At 39.6% G+C, this 24026-nt stretch overlaps 1 protein-coding gene across 1 annotated transcript in view; it reads left to right on the forward strand.

The window, feature by feature from the left end:
• VPS13C (vacuolar protein sorting 13 homolog C) overlaps positions 1-24026 on the forward strand; it is a 177107-nt gene that overhangs the window by 94729 nt on the left and 58352 nt on the right. Inside the window, exons 35-45 of the mRNA XM_054716188.1 lie at positions 553-664; positions 9892-10028; positions 11899-12055; positions 13900-13979; positions 14438-14497; positions 15174-15330; positions 16983-17099; positions 18378-18481; positions 18874-19041; positions 20376-20680; positions 22268-22415. Coding sequence (XP_054572163.1) covers positions 553-664; positions 9892-10028; positions 11899-12055; positions 13900-13979; positions 14438-14497; positions 15174-15330; positions 16983-17099; positions 18378-18481; positions 18874-19041; positions 20376-20680; positions 22268-22415 — 1545 coding nt within the window. The remainder of the gene's footprint in view (positions 1-552; positions 665-9891; positions 10029-11898; positions 12056-13899; positions 13980-14437; positions 14498-15173; positions 15331-16982; positions 17100-18377; positions 18482-18873; positions 19042-20375; positions 20681-22267; positions 22416-24026) is intronic.

The following is a 24026-nucleotide window of genomic DNA, read 5'->3' on the forward strand; positions in this document are numbered from 1 at the left end:
AACTTTTAAATTTGTAATATGTACATATTAGCAGAGGTCTGTATGTAAATTACTTATTAGTATATTACATTACATGTCATTCTATATATTATATATTATATATTATATATACACACTTTTATTTTAGGGATATCTAAGTACCACTAAGGTAATTATAGCATTGAGGGAAATGCCAATTTTTCATATTTTAGGTGGCCTTTTTTTCCATTCAGATTGTTATTGTTTAAAAGTGGAATTTGTATATTTCCTTAAGTTGTCACATTTTTAAAAATAGGTTTAATTATTATTAACTTTCACTAAGGATCATATAAGTTAAGTAGATGGGACTGATGTTGACTCATAAATCACATTGTTTTTCTCCAAATACTTTCCCATCTTTCAAAATAAAAACTTTAACATGAAATAAGTAGTGAAATACTTGAGTGAGTAATGAAGGTATAATTTTTCGGTCCTTGTTAAGATGATTTATACTTTAAGTCTTGTTATGTTCTGTATTTAAGTTATTGCATTTAAAAATGAAATATCTTTATCTTTCAACTTCATATTGTGCAGGTTAATCTAAATCAAGAAGACCTTAATCTTTTATTTAGAATACTAGCAGAAAATCTTGGTGAGGCTACTACTGAAGACTTGAATAAAGTGAAACCAAGAACTCAAGAGACAGGTAAAAGGCTGACAGTAGGTGGCATAAACATGTGTCTAATGTTACAATTTACTAGGGGAGAGAGACAATAAAAATGAAGTAAACAAGTATATATTTACATATTGCAATTTGTTGTAATAAGAAAACAAATAGCATGGTATTGGATACAACCATAATTTGCTTTTTAATTAAGCAAATAGTTATAGTTCCAGACGTCTGAGTTGCATAAGATAGGAGGAGGCCATAAAGAAGGGTTTCAGATTGATAGCTGATTCTTGGAATAATTATTAAATTTGCATTTATAGAAAAAAATTTAAGTTGGTACTAGGTTATGGTAGCATATTTGTTCTGATTTTTTGTTGTTGTTAAGCCTCACCTGAGGACATTTTTCCATTGAATTTTAGAGATAGTGGAAGGGAGAGGGAGAGACAGAGAGAGAAACATTGATGTGAGAGAGACACCTCGATTGGTTGCCATCCACATGTGCCCCGACGAGGGTTGGATGAAGCCTGCAACTGAGTTACATGCCCTTGACTGGAATAGAATCCACTGAGCCAAACTGGCTAGGGCTTTCTGATTTTTAAATAAGGGTTAGTAGTAAAATATTTGTAAGAATTGAAATGAGGAGAAAAGATGGCGGCGGAGGTGAAAGGCTGATCTGTTGCCTCGCATGGCAGTTTCGGAAATACAACTGAAACATGGACTGCTGAGGGTGGCGACTGCTGCTCGCGTCTCCCCAGACCGGGTAGCTGCTCCTCTCAGTCAGTACCGCAGCCGGGGCCATGGACTCGTGGGCGCCGCGGCGGCTGCTGTGGCGGCGGCCGCGGACTCGGCGCAGCGGCTCTCGGTGAAGGAAGAGACCATCTTTCTGCAGGAGGGGCTCACCCGCGCCACCGACCTGGCCGAGCTGCGCACTGAGATCCTCGGGGCCCCGGACGCCGCCAACACCGATTTGGAGGATTCTTAGGAGTTCTCATCTTACATTCAAGTCCTCTAGCCATTTTGACGGAGGAGAATCAAGAGGACGGCTGGGCTAAACAAAGGAACTGCGAACTGCGCCACACGCAGCGGTTTCAGGGGCGCGACTGGAGGACGGAGCGTCTGCAGCCCAGAACTACAGGAGAGATGGCTGAATGGCAGATTTACAGCTAAGAGGGAAAAGGAAACCAGCGAAATCGGAGGGGACGAGGTGCGGAGGCGCGTGGGTCGGGCTGGTGGCGGGGGAAAGGGGCTTTTGTTCCAAACCTAGGGGAGATTAGCTCTCCATCACCCTGAAATCCAGCTTCTGGGGACCTGCGGGAGACCCAGATGCCTGCGGGGAGAGGCGGGACTCTTGCGGAGGTGCGCCCAGCAATCAGTGTTTGCTGCGCTAGAGCGCGGAACGAAGGGACTTAGAAACTTGGAAGGCAGAAGGAGCAGACTCGCAGCCATTGTGGCTCGCCGCACCATGGCCTGTTGGCGCCCTGAGACCCCGCCCCACCCTGGGACCCGCCCCGCCCTGAGACCCGCCCCGCCCTGGGACCCGCCCCGCACGTTTTGAAGACCCGCCCCGCAAGTCTTGCAGGCGCACCTACGCTCCAAGCAACGGCTTATGCATGTGGGTGGCCTGCCCTCTGGCAGCGGACCAGATGAACTGCTGTTCTAGTCGGACTGCTTCAGGACCACTCAGACAGGAGGAGAAACTACAGTTTTTGCTGTAATCCCTGCTGAGTGCCTAAGGCAGTGGCTGATCTACGCCCCTTTGGGGACCCAGAAACGAGGGCATCTGGTGGTCTGTGGGAAATGACACCAGACTTCAACCACGCGCATAAGGGACACATCCAACAGGCAGATTCAGTGAGCGCCAAAGCCTTGCTGCACCAAGACCCGGCCCATAGGAGTGTCTCCTGCACAGCAACTCTTCCTTTATACACAAAGAGAGCCCTTCCGGTGGCACCAGCAACAATCAAGACTTAACTATACAAGGGAGGACCGGGATGGAGACATAGGGCGGAGGCCTCGATGTTGCCTGCCACAACAACTTTGAGGCTGCGACGGGAGAGCGGAGCAGACACCACCCAAGACCACCGTAGGGCTGGCTGAGTGGATGCTCTGCAGCTAGAATAAAAGAGGGATATGCGGGATGATGCTGATGCAGATGACCCAAGGACCACACTTTGGGAACTGCGGCTCGGGCGACGCAGTGATGACCTGGAGCGTGCTCGGCGCGTTCCCCCCGGCGGTCTCCGGCTGAGGGGGCGGCTCCACTGGCTGCCGAGCAAGGACAGACGGGCCCCTGTGAGACGTGGGGTGGGGGACTCCGCGCTTGCTGGCCTCCGAGTCCTTCAGGAATCTCGGTGCCCCGGGGGCGGCCAGGGTCCGCATGCTCGGCGACCGGCCGCCGCTGCGGACCCAGGGGCCGGCGCGGCGACGCCGGACCAGGCCCGCCGCCACGCACCGGGCGCACCGGAGCTTCGCCGAGCAGCCGCCCGACGAGTTCTGCGGCGGCCGTCCTGGAGCTCTGGCAGGATGGCCGGGGGGGTTGCTGGGGGGGGCGTTGACTGGTGGGAATGGGGATCGGGAGGACGGGGCCCCGCTGGGACCCGGATGCAGGCGGGGTTGCGCGCCTCTGGGCTCGGGAGTGGTCGCCCGCCTCCGGGTATGGGTGGGGCCTCGCGTCCCTGGGTCTGGGTGGGGCCGCGTGCCCCTGGGTCCAGGTGAGGCCGGATTCCGGGTCCGGGTGAGGCCAAGTGCCCCTGGACCCGGATGACGCTGGCTCCCGTGCCCGGGTGAGGCCAAGCGCCCCTGGGTCTGGGAGAGGCCAAGTGCCCCTGGGTCCGGGTGAGACCATGTGTCCCTGGATCCGGGGGAGGCCTCGTGCACCTAGGTCCAGGTGAGGCCACGTGCCCCTGGGCCTGGGAGAGGCCACGCACCCCTGGGTCCGGGCGAGACCATGTGTCCCTGGATCCGGGTGGGGCCTCGTGCACCTAGGCCCGGGTGGGGCCGTGTACCCCTGGGTCTGGGGGAGGCCAGGCGTCCCTGGGTCCGGGTGAGACCGTGTGTCCCTGGATCCGGGTGAGACCTCGTGCACCTAGGCCCGGGTGAGGACACATGCCCCTGGGTCTGGGAGAGCCCAGGCGTCCCTGGATCCGGGTGAGACCATGTGTCCCTGGATCCGGGTGAGGCCTCGTACACCTAGGCCCGGGTGAGGCCACGTGCCCCTGGGTCTGGGAGAGGCCAAGCGTCCCTGGGTCCGGGTGAGACCATGTGTCCCTGGACCTGGGTGAGGCCTCGTGTACCTAGGCCTGGGTGAGGCCACGTGCCCCTGGGTCTGGGAGAGGCCAAGCGTCCCTGGGTCCGGGTGAGACCATGTGTCCCTGGATCCGGGTGAGGCCTCGTACACCTAGGCCCAGGTGAGGCCACGTGCCCCTGGGTCTGGGAGAGGCCAAGCGTCCCTGGGTCCGGGTGAGACCATGTGTCCCTGGATCCGGGTGAGGCCTCGTGCACCTAGGCCCGGGTGAGGCCACGTGCCCCTGGGTCTGGGAGAGGCCAAGCGTCCCTGGGTCCGGGTGAGACCATGTGTCCCTGGATCTGGGTGAGGCCTCGTGCACCTAGGCCCGGGTGAGGCCACGTGCCCCTGGGTCTGGGAGAGGCCAAGCGTCCCTGGGTCCGGGTGAGACCATGTGTCCCTGGATCCGGGTGAGGCCTCGTGCACCTAAGTCCAGGTGAGGCCACGTGCCCCTGGGTCTGAGAGAGGCCACGCACCCCTGGGTCCGGGCGTGACCATGTGTCCCTGGATCAGGATGAGGCCTCGTGCACCTAGGCCCGGGTGAGGCCACGTGCCCCTGGGTCTGGGAGAGCCCAAGCGTCCCTGGGTCCGGGCGAGACCATGTGTCCCTGGATCAGGATGAGGCCTCGTGCACCTAGGCCCGGGTGAGGCCACGTGCCCCTGGGTCTGGGAGAGCCCAAGCGTCCCTGGGTCCGGGTGAGACCATGTGTCCCTGGATCCGGGTGAGGCCACGTGCCCCTGGGTCTGGGAGAGCCCAAGCGTCCCTGGGTCCGGGTGAGACCATGTGTCCCTGGATCCGGGTGAGGCCACGTGCCCCTGGGGCTGGGAGAGGCCAAGCGTCCCTGGGTCCGGGTGAGACCATGTGTCCCTGGATCTGGGTGAGGCTTCGTGCACCTAGGCCCGGGTGAGGCCACGTGCCCCTGGGTCTGGGAGAGGCCAAGCGTCCCTGGGTCCGGGTGAGACCATGTGTCCCTGGATCCGGGTGAGGCCTCGTGCACCTAGGTCCGGGTGAGGCCATGTGCCCCTGGGTCTGAGAGAGGCCACGCACCCCTGGGTCCGGGCGAGACCATGTGTCCCTGGATCAGGATGAGGCCTCGTGCACCTAGGCCCGGTTGAGGCCACGTGCCCCTGGGTCTGGGAGAGCCCAAGCGTCCCTGGGTCCGGGTGAGACCATGTGTCCCTGGATCCGGGTTGGGCCTCGTGCACCTAGGCCCGGGTGAGGCCACGTGCCCCTGGGTCTGGGAGAGCCCAAGCGTCCCTGGGTCCGGGTGAGACCATGTGTCCCTAGATCCGGGTGAGGCCACGTGCCCCTTAGTCTGGGTGAAGCCGTGCCCCTGGGTCCGGCCGAGACCAAACCAGAGGGAGTCGGACCTCTGTTACCACCATTTGTCCACCATCCAGAGCTGAGGGGTCAGTGCTGACATGTACACATAAGGAACTGGTGGACATTGAAATTGGGTCCCAAAAGAACTGTTGGTCCAGAAAGAAACTCACTACAGACTGATCCATCTTCCTGTCAGCATAACTATTATTGCTCGTCTCACATTCAGTTCTCATAAGTATATATCTAGTGACATATGATCTCGCTCATCTAGGGGAAATGATGAACAACATAGACTGAGGAACAAGAACAGAACCAGAAGCAAGGAGGCATCGATCGGACTATCGGGCCTCAGAGGGAGGATAGGGGAGGGTGGGGGGAGGGGGAGAGTTCAACCAAAGGACTTGTGTGCATGCATATGAGCCTATCCAACGGTTAAGTTCAACAGGGGGTTGGGGCATGCGTGGGGAGGGGGGGCGATGGGAATGGGGGGATGAGGACAAATATGTGACACCTTAATTAATAAAGAAATTAAAAAAAAAAAAGAATTGAAATGATTTATACATTGCTCTTCAACAAAGATAGTGAAAAAATTGTCCTTCAATAAAAATGCAAAGAGTGTTTAAATGGTTACAATGGCCCTTTTGACTTAAAGGCAAAGTAACTACCACACTTATTTTTTAAGCTGTTTTATATGTATGCATATATACATACATGTATATAATATTTAATTTTTAAAGCAAATGGTACCATTCTGTATGTGTGCATGTGTGTGCATGTTTGTGTATTTCTGCACTTCGCTTTCTAAAAAATTAACAGTGTTTCTTAGTGTTCATTCTGTATCTGTCTGTATATACTATGTATAGAAGAACTGCCTCATTCTTTTTAAGGCTGCCTGGTACTGAATTCTGTTGTACTATACTTTATTTAGGAAGTCCCTATTGATGGACATTTAAGGTTGTTTTCAGTCTTTCACTCTTAACTTGTTGCACTGAATATCTTTGTATAAGTGCATGTTTATGTGTAGGAGAAATACCAGGACTGCTGGGTTAAAGGTATTTAATTAAATTTTAATTAATACATTTAATAACATTAACTAAATTTTGACAGATCTTGCCAGTTTTCCCACATAGAACTTGTACTAATTTTGCATTCCCACCAGGTTTTTTTGTATATACCTTTTCTAACAGAGCACGTTATCAGATTTTTAAATTTTTGCCAGTTTGCTAAATGAAAAATGGTATCACATTATTTTTTTATTTAAAAAAAAACTTTTAAATACGACACTAATACTGTTATACATAAATTATATATCAATTAAAAGAAAAAAACCTGAACTAGGTAAAAAATACTTTTTACCGCCTGCATGTTAAAACACATAGTAAAGCGCACAAATCTTAAAGTGTACAATTCAATGAATTTTTACACCAGTATAATCACCATGATTAAGACATAGGACATTTACAGTGTAGCACCACAGAAGGCCTCCTCCCTGTGCCCCTTCTCAATCAATACCCAGTGCCCACCTTGACTCCAAATCCACCCAGCATTAACTACCATTGTAATTGGTAATGCTACAGATGGGTTAGTTTTGCCTCTTCTTGAATTTCATATAAATGGAATCATACAGGATTTACTGTTGTTGTTTTTTTAAATTTCCTTTATTCAGCATTTTGTGAAATGCATCCATGTTCTATGTAGCAGTTGTTTGTTCTTTTTATTCCTGCACCATAGTCATTATATGAATGTATCAACATTTTATTTTATCCACTGTACATTAAATGAACATTTGGGTTGTTTCTGGCTTTTGGCTATCAATTATAAAGTTGCCATGAATTTTATTGTAAACATCATTTGTCATAGATAAATACTTTTTTTTATTTGGTATATAACTAGGAGTTAGAATTACTGGGTCATATTTTAGCTTCAGTAACCTATGCCATATTATACCAAATAGATTTTCCTACTAGCAATGAGAATATGAGAGTTCCAGTTGTTTCACATCCTCACCAGTATTTGATATTGTCAATCTTCCAAAATGTAGCCATCCTGACTGATATGCATTGATATCTCTATGGATTTTGCTTGCTGATTACTAATGAAATTGAAAACCTTTATATACTATTTGCCATTTGGATACCCTCTTTTGTGACATTTTTATTGAAGTCTGTTGACCATTATTTTTATTAAGTTATTTGTATTTTTTTCTAATGGATATATAGAAAAATTTTATTCATTCTTGATACATGCCCTTTACTGGTTATATGTATATGTGTTGATATATGTGCCGAAATATATTCTCCCTCTCTGTGGTTTACCTTTCACTCTGTAAATGCGTCTTTTAAAACAAATAAGTGATTTTTATTTTCTATTTAAGAAATCTTTGCTTATTCCAGGAATTGGTTTATAAAAGCAAAACAATTGCTAGAATTATTTCCCCTGGATCACATTATGTTTAGAATAGTGCTTCACATAAAGCTGTAATTAAGAAACCTTTCCCTAGGAATTGCTTTCTCAAAGGTAATAATTAATAGCAGTGGTTTTTCATCTGGGTTTCTGGAATTTATTTATTTAAGTTTATTGGGGTGACATTGGTTAATATGATCATATAGGTTTCAGGTGTGGGTTTCTGTGTTATAAGATCTGTATATTGCACTGTGTGCCCACCACCCAAAGTCAATTCTTCTCCCGTCACCCTTAACCTCCCACCCCCTTCCCTCTGGCAACCACCACACTGCTGTTTGTGTCCATGCGTTTCAGTTTTATATTCCACATATGAGGGAAATAAGATTGTTCGTAGCTCTTTTGGATTGACTTATTTCACTTAGCATAATATTCTCAAGGTCCATCCATGTTGTTGCAAATGGAAGTATTTCATCCTTTCTTATGGCTGAGTATTATTCCATTGTTTATATATACCGCATATTCTTTATCCAGCCCTCTATCGCAGGACACTTTGGTTTTTCCATGTCTTGGCCACTCTGAGTAATGCTGCATTGAATATTGGGGTGCATATACCTTTGTAAATACATGTTTTCTAAGAAGTTTTTTTTTTCAGTATATACCCAGGAGAGAGATTGCTGGGTCTTAATTTTTTGAGGAATCACCAGACTATTTTCCATAGTGGTTGTACCAGTATACATTCCCACCAGCAGTGAATGAGGGCTGCCTTTTCTCCACAACCTCTTCCACACTTGTTATTATTTGTCTTGTTGATAATAGCTATTCTAACAGGTGTGAGATAGTGTCTCATTGTAGTTTTGATTTGCATTTCCCTAATTGGTGGTGAGGTTGAACATCTTTTCATATATTTGTTGGCTGTTTGTATGTCTTCTTGGGGAGAGGTGTCTGTTCAGGTCCTCTGCCCATTTTTTGATTGGGTTATTTGTTTCTTTGTTGTTGAGTTCTTTATATATTTTGGAAAGTACATTTTTGTCAGAGCTACTGTTTGCAAGTATCATCTCCTATTTAGTTGGCTGACTTTTTGTTTTGTTATCAGTTTCTTTTGCTGTATAGAAACTATTTAGTTTGATATAGTCCTATTCATTTATTTTTGCCTTTACTTCCATTGCTTTTGGGGTCAAGTTCCATAAGTTTGGTACCTATATTTTTTTCTGTGTAACTTATTATTTCTGGTCTTATATTTAGGTCTTTGATCCCTTTTGAATTAATTTTTGCACATGAGGGACAAACTGTAATCCAGTTTCATTCTTTTTCATGTGTCTTTTCAATTTTCCCAGCACCATTTATTGAAGAGACTATCTTTACTTCATTGTGTATTTCTGACTCCTTTGTAAAAATTATTTGTCTATACACATGTGGTTTTATAACTGGGCTCTCTATTCTGTCCCACTTACCTGTGAGTCTGTTTCTCTGCCAATATCTTGTATAATTTATACTGGGCAAGGTACTGAATCTATTGGAACCTCAATTTGGTCACCTATGAAATGAGAGCAATAAAGTTTTTATCTCATAAGGTTGTTGTAAGAATTAAATGAGGTTATCCATGGATAACCCTTAGTACAGTGTCTAGCACAGAGGTAAGCACTTAGCAAGTGATAGCTATTATTAGTTTTATGTATTACAGTTTAGAGAGCAATTTTATTGCATCTCAAGGTGTACAAATTTCCGGACATTTTATTTGTATAGCTTTACTTTGCTTATTGGTATGGATAAGAGGCTCTAATTACTCCCTCTTTTTTTCTTGTTATGCTCTTCATGATTTAATCATATAAAACTACATTCTGTTTGAAAAATCTATTGGGATGTTATCTCTCTCTGGTTTTCCACGACCTCTCTTCTTATTCCTGGAATGTCACTTTTGTGTGAAGACGTCCACTTGAATGATAACTCTCCTATTAAACTTTTCTTGACCTCCCATAAGAGTGTCATGCCTAGTTTTGTGCTTTCTGTGCATTTTATGTTAATATTCGTTTATTTAATATGACTAGGTGTAGCCTGCTTATTTTGTTTGTTTGTATGTTAAAGTATACATCTCTTCTACTAACCCATAAGCTTTCTAAGGGCTGGAGCTGTGTATTACTAATTTATGGATTTTCAGTTCCTGCGCTAGGTTGAATGTACTTGTATAAGTCCTCAGTGAGTATTTGTGGAAAAAAAGAATTTAAAAGTGAATATATTTCTTTTAAATACCTTTAGGTGAAATTAAAGGGCCACTTGAAATCTCTGTATCACAACAAGATGTACGTATTTCACAAGATACTTTAACACCTGGAGTAGAAGAAATTAGATCTGTAGACATCATTAATGTGCTGCTGAATTTTGAAATCAAAGAGGTATGTAATTTTTATCTGTTTTTATAAAGTAAGGTGAATAAATGATATTTACAATTACTTCTACTAAAATAAACTTGTAGTTATTGATATAAATGAGAAAATCTTACATAGGCTATTTATAATTTGTATGTAGTAGTAATGTTTGAAAATTTGAGAGTTTGTTAAAGATGAATTATATCTGAGGGATATAATATTTCATAGAGAAAATGGTAGCATGCCCTGTAATGTGCTTTTCAGATAATTTTAGGATAATTAGGAGGTGGCTTGCTTTGGATTTCATATAGGAAAGACAGGAAAGGGAAAAGTTGATAGGAAAAATCCCATGCAGATTTTAGAAATCCTTAGTAGAATAAAACATAGTATGTCTATATTTTTAAAATGTTTCATTACCACTATCTGCTTTCCATCTGCAGATTCTTGAGAGAAGATTAAATGTATTTTTCTCTTCTGTATTCACACATTAAAGAAATATTCATTGCATGTGCTTAGGATACAGAGGTAAAAGGCATAGACTCTGAATTCAAACAAAAAAACAAACAATTAAAATTTTGCTAGTGTTCCCATTAGAAATATGCCTAGTGGAGCTTGAGGCAGTGATGGTAGGGAGAGGGCATCTAAGCTGTTTGGGAGCATCGGGGAATATTTCCTGAAAGGAGTAACATTTGAGTTGAATTTTTAAAAAAGAGTAAGATACAGTCTGAGAAAAGGGAATCAACAAAGGGGCTAGGACAGGGCATAAAGTTGTGAATATGTGAGAAAGCATAGCCGTTACAGGGACTTGCAAGAACTTCCTCCAAAATCCCTTCATCATTAAATAGTTGTATAGAGGTTGTGTTCTTTCTCTGAGTTAACAAAAATAAACATTTAAACAAATGAGTTCTACTTTTTTGATCTGAAATATATGTTCTGAAACTAACTTCCTTCATGTTAAACCTCTGCTGTTTTTCTGGTTAATAAAGATTTTTAAGCTTTGATAATTGAAACATTGATAGATGAATCACTCTATTTGCAAATGGGTTTATTAACATATACATAGAAAATCTGTAAGTCCTTTTTAATATCATTTGTAATACATATTACTACAATCCCGTTTCCTTAGGTCAGTGATTGGGATAGGGGAAGCAGTTTGCACTGTCTCTCTTAGGCCAATATTTGGCATTGTCTGAAAACATGTTTGGTTGTCACTATCTGGGGAGGTGGATCTACTGGTAACCAGTGAATAGAGGCCACTAAACCCTACAATGCACAGAACTGCTCCTCACTGTAAAGAATTATCTAGCCTAAAGTGTCAGTGGTGTCAAGATGGAAAAACTTTGCCTTAGGTTTAGTATAAAAATTGACCGTTTATCTTACAGACTTTTGGATGAAAGGCCATTCATCAAGACTAGGACTTCTGGGAATTAGGGAGAAATACTTTTTTTTTTTTTACTTTACTTTGCAAACCACTAGAATTTAGTGGCAGTGCTTTAAAAGTCTGAACAAGTAAATGTGCCTTCCAAAGTAAATAGCCCAGGCAATTTCCAGGCACAAGTAGAAATAAACATATTTACATGGTGTGAATTTTTGGGTTATATCACTACGGATGGTTATTAACCCTTTGCACTCACTTGCTTTTATCTCGATTCCTTTATTCTACTCAGGTTTTAATTTTTTAAATACCCCAGATTTTACAAAGCGCGGCAGTAGAATAAAAAACTGGAGTTTCTTTTCATTCAAACTTATTTATTTGGATTTTTTTATATTTCAAATTATTGATACATTCAAAGAGTAATTTTAATCTCGACATCCAAGTGCAAAAGGTTAAATTGTTGACTTATTTTCCTTGTATACTAATGAAATAGTTTGTGGTAATACTGGTACTTTTTTCTAGGTTGTGGTTACTTTGATGAAAAAAGCAGAAAAGAAAGGAAGGCCTTTACATGAACTAAATGTCCTCCAGCTTGGAGTGGAAGCTAGAGTTAAAACCTATGACCTAACTGCTAAAGCTTATCTAAAAAAAATTAGTATGCGATGCTTTGAGTTTACTGGTAAGTGTGAAGTATAGTCTGAAAATTATCCATGGAACTAGAGGCCCGGTGCACGAAATTCATGCACTCCGGGGGAGGGGTGGGGTCCGCCAGTCTGGCCTGTGCCCTCTCACAGTGCAGGAGCCCCACAATCAATCGCCCCAAAGAGGTAGGCCCCGCCCACCCATTCGGGGCTCCTCGATGTATTGCCCCAAAGAGGTAGGCAAAGCCGGGGGTCGCGGGAACTCCAAGGCAGGCATGAGGCCGTGGGAACCCCAGTGGAAGCTTCATGGAGTGGCCGCCGGGCCCCAATTTTGCATGCAGCCATCTTGTGACAGCGTGACAGCATGAGGATCACCTTGGGTTTTATTAGTAAGATAGCCAGATGGTCCCTACCTTTTTATCAACATTAAGCACATTTATTAGTGTCACCATAACTGTTTACTTCATTTAAATTTATTACATTTATACAAAGGAATGTGATATTTAAAAATAAATTGTCAGTGTAGTTATCATAAATAAGACTATATCTAGATGTCTACATTTAGCATGAAGTAGAATATATCTAAGAGAAAAATGAAAAAATTTGTCTTCAGTGTCTGTACTTGTAAACATTTCAGTACTTGTAAAAGGCAGGAGGTCATTATAATTATGCTGTGAGAACTGATATATTAGGAAATCAGAAATCAAGTACAATACCCAGGTGTAGAGCCCAGGGACCCTTTTTCAAAAGGTAAGTTAATTTACTAGGAAATAACTTTCTATTTGTTTCTTTATTTTAAAATTATATCAGTGTTTTTAATTTGTTTTTAATGAAATTAACATACGGATTGGGCAAAAGTAAGTTTTCAGTTTTCCATATGGAAAAAGATATGCCGGTTATGATTATTATAATAGGCTTATTAAATAACTATGTTTTGCATATTCACAACTGTAAACCTACTTTTGCGCACTCCTGTATATATATAAAAATAAAAATTAAATAATACAGAAATATATAGAAGAAAAACTTAACATCACTATGTAGCCTCACTCCCTAAGGTGTGAGAATTTTGTTCACTATGGTTATTAGACATAGTATTGATGGAAACATGAAACATTTGAATTATATATTGGCTTTAGGATTAGAATAAATTTAAGGACAAGACTAACAGCGTAGCTCAGTATAGATATTGCTCACAGTCCATTTAGTGTTGATAGTCTGTCTTAGAACCCATATTTAATGTGACTGAAAAATAAAAGGATATATACATTATTAGTTTCTGAGAAAATGTTAAACATGGTAATCTGATTTGAAATGAGATAAATGAAGAAGGAAATATTAAAATACTATGGATAACTTAGCTTCTTTAAATCCAGGATGTTAAAAAATCATAAATTTTGTTTTGGGTATAAATAAAATATTAAAACAAAAAAAATACTGTTAATTCTTTAGTGATAACCTGGACCTTTCAAATTCACCTTCTAAAGTGGATCAAGCCAACTTTTAGAGTTGCTGTGGGTGTTTAAAGTTTATAGGAATTCTCTGGGATAACTTGAAGTAAAGCAAATTTATATTGAGAACAACCCCTAATTTATGTATTTTTTTAGCTTTATTCTTTAATATAGTCTGATTTGTTCAGAGTAATACCAGTAGTACCAAATGTTACAGTATTTTAATTGGCTGGTGCTGTTTTTTTGTTTTTATGGACTTTCTTTTTTTTAATCCAGTCTTATTGATTTATGATTTATATACAGTAAAATTCATCATTCTAATGTATAGCTCTATGAGCTTTGCAAACATATATTTGTGTAACTGGCTCGTCTGTTTTAACATATGTTTGAAATGTTGAAAAGACTTTACCCCCCTTCCTTTTCTCTTTTAGACTCTAAAGGAGAACCTCTTCACATTATTAACTCTTCTAATGTAACTGATGAACCCCTTCTGAAAATGTTATTGACAAAGGTATCTAGTTTCATTTCTAGGATTTTTTTAATATATGAACATATGTAATCCCCCCATATTTAATATTTCAATTTTCTCCCTTAAATTTTTTTATTCTAAAACTGGTTGATTATAGTAGATTATGCAATCTACTATCTGACAATCCTGGAAATCTCAATAATCTTTGGAGTTAACCCTATGTTTTGGAATAAGTGAGAGCATATAAAGTTCCGTTTTCATTCAAAGCAAGGTCTGTTGAAATCTGGATATACTAGTATTTTCCCCTACCTGTGGCATTTGAGTTTTTGCTTCTGCAGAATTTGAGAAATGCTTATGTGGTCATTTTTTTTTGGCATGCTCTTCTTGGCATGCCTTTAAGAAATATGTTTATAGTGTTTTCATAGCATATAGTATTTTGAAAAGTAAATAATAAATTTTAGTGTTTGCAACTCAGTGATTTAATCCTCCACTATTTGTAGGCAGACAGTGATGGACCAGAATTTAAAACCATTCATGACAATACCAAACAGAGACTGAAGGTAAATCCTTTTAAATTCACTATCAGGTGGGGTTATATTAATGAGTAAACCTAGCTTCATAGCCAACTTTACTTGTGAGATTGTAAATTCTAAAATGAAAATAAGGGTGGCAATAATAATAGCTCTAATCTTATAGATAAGAGAAATGCATATAGAGTTTAAATAAAATGTTTAAAGAGAGTTGATTTGATTTGCTACATGATTGTTTCCCAGGTAGGAATTAATCATTACTTGTTGAGTACACAAATAACACATTTTTAAGGGAATTTTGTTCCCTTAAAAATTGTTATTTGGCATAGTATTGATGGAAGTGTGAAACATTTGAATTATGTATTGGTTTTAGGATTAACATAAATGTAAGGACAAGGCTAATGGCATGGCTCAGTATAGACATTGTTCACAGTCCATGTAGTGTTGGTCTGTCTCAGAACCCATATGTAAGGTGACTGACCTAAGTACGGCCCGATAATACTTCCTGTATCTTTACTTAAAACCATGAAGTTCTGTTGAGGTTAGAATTATGGTAAAGATTGAATTTACAATAATGAGTTCTTTTTTTTTTTTTTAAAGCCCTTAATGGAATGATTTTGTGCTACTTGTGTATGTGGAAGTGGAAGTCTAACATAAAAATGTTACCATATCTGACATCTGCCTCTCTAATTGTTTATTATCTTAGGTTTCATTTTCATCCTTAGACTTAGTACTTCATTTGGAAGCTTTATTATCCCTCATGGGTTTTTTATCATCTGCTGTTCCATCCTCTGAACCTTCTGCGAAGGAATCTGAACTGAAGCCACTTGTGGGGGAGTCCAGAAGTCTCATTGTCAAAGCTGGTATTAACTTTTGACTCATGGTCTAATATTTCCTTTCTGAACTTTAATAATCATATAATAACTTGTATTTTCAAGCTAAGATAAATATTTAGCACTTTACTATTACAGTTGCTGTGACAGATTAGGTTAGTTTCAAAAGAAAGTGAATTTTATCCTGTATATACCAGTACGTTTGCATTGATGTCTCTGTAGTGTTCACACCAATGAAGGTGAAAAAGGAAGAAATTAAAATACAAATGCAATCATGCGTAGTAACAAAAGTCCATTTCAATAAACCTACCTGGTGCTCAACAATTTTAGGTGCTTTTCTAAGACACAAAAGGAAGAATCTCATGGAAGAGACAGACCCACTTTGGTTTCTCTTCAAACTGTGCTTAAATCACATACTAATATGGGTACATGTTCCTCAAACATATGATTTATGCTATTAAATATTAAATATTTATATCCTGAGTGAACAAGTGCCTATTTTTAAGCAAATATCATTTTAATTAATTTTCTTCCATATCATGTGATATGAATATCTAACATCTAGCAATGTAATTTCAGACCATTACCAGTTTGAGTTATATTAATCTTACTGGCATCTTTCAAGTGTAAAGGATCAGATTTTTTTTAACTAGGGAACAGAGCAATAATTTTGCTATAAACTAGACTAAAAGTTTTACTTTTGTTGTAATGTACTTGTTACATTAACATTTGTGGAAATACTTATATAAGATAGATACATACACTGTTGAATAAATGAAAAAGCAATGTTTAAGTTCACAATAAAATATAAAAATTTAATTAAAAAATAGTCTTTCCGTTATGCTGTATATTTGATTTTTAAGGTTTGATTATGCTACTTTAAATCTTAAGGGAAAAATACTATTATCATCTTGGTGGTTAAGGACTGTTGTCCCCATGCTTTTACCTATTATAGGAAAAAGTCTGTTTCCCTCAAGCAAGATGGAGCTCTATGAAAATATATCCTGAATTCCTCAATCAGGACCTGAACTCATGTTGGTTAAGGGAATCCATTTGATTGTGATTCTTATATACATACAAACATACACATTATAAAACTGTTTTTGGTATTTTTCTAAACTTCAGCCCTTTTGTTCATTTTTCATAGAATTCATTTTAGGATTTTTCATGGAGAAACAGGATACAATCTAGAAAAACTGATTCTATCGTTAATAACATGTATGTGTCAGAGTTAATCAAATGTATTTTATCAACTATTTATTACAATTTTAGTTTTTCATGAATTTATGTTAGACTATAAATAGTCTTCTTTCATCTAACATATGACATTAAAAGGAATTCAAAATCAATTAGCTTCAGTAGCATTCTAGAATTTTAACATAGAGGATTTTTTCCCCCAGAAAAAATATTATAGTAAAGTTTCCATTTATCAAATTGTACTTTTAAGGCACTATTAAAGGCTGTCTTTATTCTTAATTTGGAGGGGAATATGCTAGCTTTTGTCTCATGGACATTTGAAAATTGATTTAAAATCCATATTAATTTTATATCATCTTAATGAAGGTCTTTTTGGTTTTTCATAGTTCATAATGTACTTTTATTTTAGTGAATTTGAGAATATTTTGCATCTTATTATATCAACTTTGCACTTTGCTGATGATAAGGTTTCTATTACTTTTCAGTGTCTGGTAACACTTCTCAAGATGATGTGTTTGACTTAAAGATCATGGCTGAATTAAATTCATTTAATGTCTTGGTCTGTGATCAGAAATGTAGCATTGCAGATATTAGAATACATGGTAAGTAATGAATGATTCATTGGTGTATGTATTTCTGTTTTCTTACGTAGACCTTGAGGAAGAATGAGTGTGTGCATGGTACATTTCTCATGAGTCATCTTTTGGCTTACTTGCATTGAAGACTCATGCAAACTTTTCAGAGTTGTACTTCGAAATGTTAGAAGTAAATTTGTTATGATTCATGGCTGACATGACACATTCCCATGTATTTTAAAACTCTCAGGATAAGTCTAAGGCTTAACCTATGTTCTGTTTGCATTTTCAGAATAATATAACTTTAAACTGTGAATATGTATTATGATAATATCTCACTGGGCAAACAAAATGTCATTATCCTTATTGTTGTATTTTGTGCTTATATAGCATCAAGAGTAGACATTTTTAAAAGAAATTTTGTAACCTTTACCCATCATCAGCTTGATATAAGGATGAGTTCAGATTATTCCGTGGGTCTGGAGCCAACTTGCCAAGGTTCAGTTTTGGCTCTAACACTTACTGGCTGACCTTGAGCAAATTAATTAACCTTTCTATGCCCAAGTTCCAATTTCTATAAAATGGAGATAATTATTCATGGCATTGTTGTGAGGATTAAGTTTACACACTTACATATATTTAGAAAAGTGTCTGGTACAACGTAAGCAGTTAAAAAAGGTTAAAAATCTGTTTCGTTAAGCAAATATTTTATTATCTGTTTTATGGTTGGTATGGTTTACGGTTTGGTTGATTACTTGATCTTAGCTTCAGGCATTCTTTCTGTACAGAGGAGCTGTTTCAGAAATCATGCCTTTAGAAATTATGAGAATGACAAAAATTCTTTTGGAGAGAAATCTTACAAGATTGTATTTTAGATATAGTTTATTATAGAAAGAATAGGACTTATTCATCAAATTATACTTATTTATGCTTAGTTTTCAGAGCAATAGTTTTCATAATGTAATGTTTATGAAATGGCTGTGTAACTAACATTATGTGTCTTTCTAAATGACCACTTCTGATCTTGCCAACGCACAGAATATTTTGTGTTTGGAGACCTATAATTAATTTTCCTTGAAAAAAAATTTATTTTACATTTCCACTTTTATTTATGACTTAACTGTAGCACTTAAAGATATAATCTTCCTTGGTATCTCATACATAGAAGTTGATACTTTTAGTATGTCTAACAGTAAGGAATTTTTATTAATTCTTTATCTTTGTAGTATATTATTGAACTTAAGTACCACTTAGTTGGTTCACTTGGATTAGGAGAAAAGTTTGTAAATGTAATGTTTCCCTTAGGAATGGATGCCTCCATTTCTGTGAAGCCAAAGCAGACTGACATGTTTGCCAGACTTCAGGATATCATTGTTACCAATGTAGATTTAATGTCCATTCACAAAAAGGTAATTACAAAAGAGTTTCTGTATTGAAATTTATTTTTACCTTTGGTTTTGAGATGCCTTTATCCATTCGTTCTGTATATACTTAGCGTCTGTCATGTGTTAGGTACTTGTTAGGGACTGGTCATGAATGTAGTCATAGCCTGCTTTCACAGTGTGTGTGGGCTAAGTGATTTGTAAAAGTTTTTTTCTGACCAATTAAGTGCTTGATCTCTACATTGATAAAATAATTTTTATAGATACAGGAAAAATTATTGTCAAATATGTTTTTAACTAATAATTTGTTGAAAGTTTATTTTGATGGTGCTTCTTTATATATCACAGATTCTGTAATGATGTAACTTACTATAATACAGATATTTTGATGTAGTAACTAGTTAATTTAATACTTTTAGGCTGTCTCTATTTTGGGAGATGAAGTCTTTAGGTTCCAAATGACTCTTTATCCAGATGCCACAGAAGGAAAGGCCTATGCCGATATGTCTAAAGTAGATGGCAAACTTAGTCTCAAAGTGGGCTGTATTCAAATTGTTTATGTTCATAAATTCTTCATGTCTCTTCTGGTAAGTTTATTTTTAAATATATTTCTCTCTCACTGAAGCCCAAATATCTTTGCCTATGTATCTGAACCTTGATAGTCAAAATTTTTACTAAAAGGGTTGTGTGTAAACACCCAAATGCTGAACAGAACATTATAGTTAAGGAAATCATCTACATGAGGATAACCAAATGAATTTTTGTTATCATTGTTTTGAACATGTAAACTATTATGCTTTAACATTTTCATAGTTATATATTTTAAAAGTACTTAAAAAAATTTAGGGCTTTTCAGTGTTGTTTGTTTTATGAAATACCCTTAAAGGTATTGAGGTAAAATAATTTTTTAAGGAAATCAGTCGGCATTTGAAGGACTAATATTGGAACTTACAGTTTTTGATTATAATTGCGATCAATAAGGCCATAAAATTCTTTTGTAAAAGTTATTTATTTCCATGCAAGTATTGTGGGCTAAATCTACCTATGCCTCTTAGCAGGGCTAAAATTCAAAGCTTACAAGACATAGATTTCTACTTAAACCTATCATATATTTTTTGTTATTATTGTTTTTTCTTAGGGGGGAGAAAAAGGAAGAAGGGGCAAAGGAGAGGGCCATGTTTTATTTTTCAGGGAAGTAATTTATTTGGCATGAGGAGAGTTTAGGTTGCTTTTATTAATGGATGAGCATCAGGAATATTATTTCTAAGAATGATCTTTTCTTTATTGGGAAAAATCTTTGTTTTTAGTTAAAATTGAGGTAAAATCCATCTTACTCTAAATAAAGAAGTTTTGATTCTTATTAATGATAGCAAGATTGTAGACATTTAAGCATCTTCTGCCTGAGTATATTAGTACTTTTAAAAAATCTTCAGAAATAAGGTGATAAAACCATAGTTTCTAAGAATAACTTTATTCATGTGACTTAGAGAAATAGATTTGAACTTAATTTGGGAAAAGTAAAGTGCTCTCCTCCTTTCTTCATTTAAATTTGAATTTAAAATGAGTAACATTCATGGATAAAAAGGAGATTAAAAAAATTGTTACTTGAAACCTGTCTGACTGTAAAACAATGTCATCCCAATAAATTCAATAAAACATTAGTACCAAAATTTTTATAAGAACCAAATAATTCTGAAATATATAAAATGAAAGTTAAAGGATTCTTCTTTCCTAGAAGTAATTATTATTAATATTTAGGAGTGTATCTTCCTAGATTTTACTCTCTCCATAAACACAATAATAAATAACATCTCTTATATTACCTTTTATTTAATTTTTTAAAGTAAATAATTTCTAAAGTTTTTCCTTTTTAAATAAATGTTGTTTTTGGGGAACTCTAAATATCACTCTCTTCCAACAGAACTTCCTCAATAATTTCCAAACTGCCAAAGAAGCTTTGAGCGCAGCCACAGTACAGGCTGCAGAAAGAGCTGCTTCCAGCATGAAAGACTTGGCTCAGAAGAGTTTCCGCCTTTTGATGGATATCAATTTGAAAGCACCAGTTATTATCATTCCTCAGTCTTCAGTATCACCTAATGCTGTGATAGCTGATCTGGGTTTAATCAGAGTGGAAAACAAATTTAGCTTAGTTACTATGGAACATTATTCTCTTCCCCCAGTCATTGACAAAATGAACATCCAACTCACTCAGTTGAAACTCTCCAGGTATAAATATAGAATCAAATTGTATGTTACTTAGTATAAATAGAATTTCAGAGACTCCTTTCAGGGGTAAAATACTCTAGTGATTTATGGTTCTCCTTATTTTTTCTAATTATGAAACCTTGACTATTGGTATTTGATCAGTGGTTAGTAGCAGAGTATGTACGATATCTGCATTTTTTTCTTACTAAATTTATGATGTGATTTTTTTTTTATTCTATAAACATTTCCTGTTACAAATTACAGTTTACCCAATAATAATTTAGGTTTATTTTTTATTTGTATATAGCTATTTTCTGTAGATGGGAGAAAGCTGCTTAAAATGTAATAAAATTTAAGATTTATTTCTTATTTGTAAACCATATCACATTTGGGAATTCTCTCTGAGGTTTATAAAGGATTATCCTATCTAATAAAAGAATAATATGCAAATTGACAATCACTCCAACACACAAGATGGCTGCCCCCATGTGGTCAAAGATGGCTGCCCCCATGTGGACACAAGATGGCCATCAGGGGAGGACAGTTGGGAGGGACCAGGTCTGCAAGGGAGGGCAGTTGTGGGCTATCAGGCCAGCAAGGGAGGGCAGTTGGGAGGGACCAGGCCTGCAGGGGAGTGCAGTTAGGGGTGACCAGGCCGGCAGAGGAGGGAAGTTGGGAGCGACCGGGCCTGCAGGGAAGGGCAGTTGGGGGACCCAGACCTGCAGGGGAGGGTAGTTAGGGGCAAACAGGCTGGCAGGGGAGCAGTTAGACATCAATCAGGCTGACAGGGGAGTGGTTAGGGGTGATCAGGCTGGCAGACAGAAGCAGTTAGGGGCAATCAGGAAGGCAGGCAGGCGAGCAGTTGGGAGCCAGCAGTCCTGGTTTGTGAGAGGGATGTCTGACTGCTCATTTAGGCCCAATCCTACCGGGATCGGGCCTAAACGGGCAGTTGGACATCCCTTGAGGGGTCCCAGATTGGAGAGGATGCAGGCTGGGCTGAGGGACACCCTCTCCCCACCCCCACCCCCGTGCACAAATTTTGTGCACCGGGCCTCTAGTTGAATATAAATTGAGAAGGGTTGGCTCTGTTAAATGACAAGAGTACTTACTTGGTTGTGCAAATGGTTGTTGGTAGACAAGCTAGAAATTACTGTTACCATATGTTTGCTTAACTTCTGGGTTTGATGAGTTTTTCCCTTTAATTTGGAAAAGTACCAACAATTTGGAGAAGTACCAAAACTAAGGGCTAAGTAGACTACCATTTTCTTTGTCCTCCATGTTTGAGGAGGATGTAACATTTATTTTTAAGACATTGCACTGTTTGCCATTATTAAATAGTTCTTGTGAAGATAGTCAATAGTGCAATAATCATACTTCGTGAAATTTGTGTCTTTGAAATCAGCATAGGCTTTGTTTTAGAGAACTCTGCATGTAAACTTGATTTACTTTGATTTGACTGATCTGTGAAAAGAAGTATGTTCTAAAAGAATTCTGATAGCAGCCCTTATTATTTAGGAAAATGCTGTGTGGAAACTTAAATAATATGATAGTCTTAATTTTAAAATATAAATTTCAAAAATATAAAATAGATTCTTGTTTATCTTTCAGAACTATCTTGCAGGCTGGCTTGCCACAATATGACATTGAAATTTTAAAACCAGTCAACATGCTTTTGTCTATACAGCGAAATTTAGCAGCAACATGGTATGTGCAAATTCCAGGGATGGAGATAAAAGGAAAATTGAAACCTATGCAGGTAAGTGTGTGTGTGTGTGTGTGTGTGTGTGTGTGTGTGTATGAAAATTGCCGTGGCAAGTGCCCTGGATAGTGTAGCTCAATGGTTAAAGCGTTGGACCTTGAATCAAAGGGTCGAGAATTTGATCCTAGTCATGCGCAAGTACCTGGGTTGCAGGTTTGCTCCCTGCTCCTGGTCGGGAAGCCTGCGGGAGGTAATCAGTTGATGTGTTGTCTATCTCACATTGATGTTTCTCTCTCTCACCCTCCCTCCCTTCTTTCACTCTCTGAAAAACAATGGAAAAAATATCCTCAGGTGAGGATTAACAAAAAATAAAAAGAAAGAAAAAGAAAGAAAAGAAAATTACCCTGGCTGGGTGGCTTAGTTGGTTGGAGTGTCATCCCATACACCAAAAGAAAGGTTGTGGGTTCAGTCACTTCTTGGGGTGCATAAGGAAGGCAACCGATCAATGTTTGTCTCTTACATTGATGTTTTTCTTTCTCTCTCTCTCTCCTCCTTTCCTCTCTCTTAAATCAATAAAAAACACATCTCCCGATTAGGCTTAATATATATATACTAGAGGCCCAGTGTATGAAATTCGTGTATGGGGGGTGTTCCTGAGCCCGTTCTGCACCCTCTCCAATCTGGGATCCCTCAAAGGATGTCCTACTGCTGGTTTACAGGGATCAGGCCTAAACGGGCAGTCGGACATCCCTCTCACAATCCGGGACTGCTGGCTCCAGCCACTCACCTGCCTGCCTGATTTCCCCTAACCACTCTGCCGGCCTGCTCACCCCCAACTACCCCCCGCCGCTGGCCTGCTCGCCCCCAACTGCTCCCCTGCTGGCCTGTTCACTCCAAACTGCCTCCCCCCCCGCACTGTCCTGATCACCTCCAACTGACCCCCACTGACGGCCTGCTTACCCCCAACAGCCCCTGCCATCCCATCCTGGCCTGATCACTCCCCGGCGCCCAAGGTCCCAGCCCCTCCTTTTTTTTTTTTTTCTCTTTTCTTTTTCTCAGCGCCTCCTTGAGCGGAGGCCAGGGCCGGCTGGAAGCAAGTATCTAGGATTTATTTATCTTCTATAATTGAAACTTTGTAGCCTTGAGCAGAGGCCAGGGCTGGCCAGGGCGGGCGGGAAGCTTGGCTTTCTCCATTGCCAGGGCAACCCAAGCCTCCTGCTTGCTCCAGCTCTGTGGCTGGCCGCCATCTTGGTTGGGTTAATTTGCATACTCACTCCTGATTGGCTGGTAGGCATGACTTGGTGTAGCAGAGTGATGGTTAATTTGCATGTTTCTCTTTTATTAGTGTAGATGTATATGAAAATTGATAGACAGGCTTTTATCATTGATCATAGTGCAGCTCAAGCGCACATCAGAAGTGATGATACCTTAAAAGGGATACTTTAACTGCAAATGAAGTCGTTCTAGTTTCCTACATTTTCCTTTATTTCATTTTAGTCAAATATTTGGTAAAGCCAGTAAGAAGGCTGTGATAAAACCTGTTGGAGTTCACTGAAAATATTATTAGTAATTTTGGAAAATTCTAATAAAGTTTTAAGGCAGTTAAATTATAAGAGTATAAAGTGATATTTAGATACTATATTCAAAGCACATTAATAGTATTTTTAT

Source organism: Eptesicus fuscus, chromosome 5 (assembly GCF_027574615.1).
Source record: "Eptesicus fuscus isolate TK198812 chromosome 5, DD_ASM_mEF_20220401, whole genome shotgun sequence".
In the NCBI taxonomy this organism is placed as follows: Eukaryota; Metazoa; Chordata; class Mammalia; order Chiroptera; family Vespertilionidae; genus Eptesicus; species Eptesicus fuscus.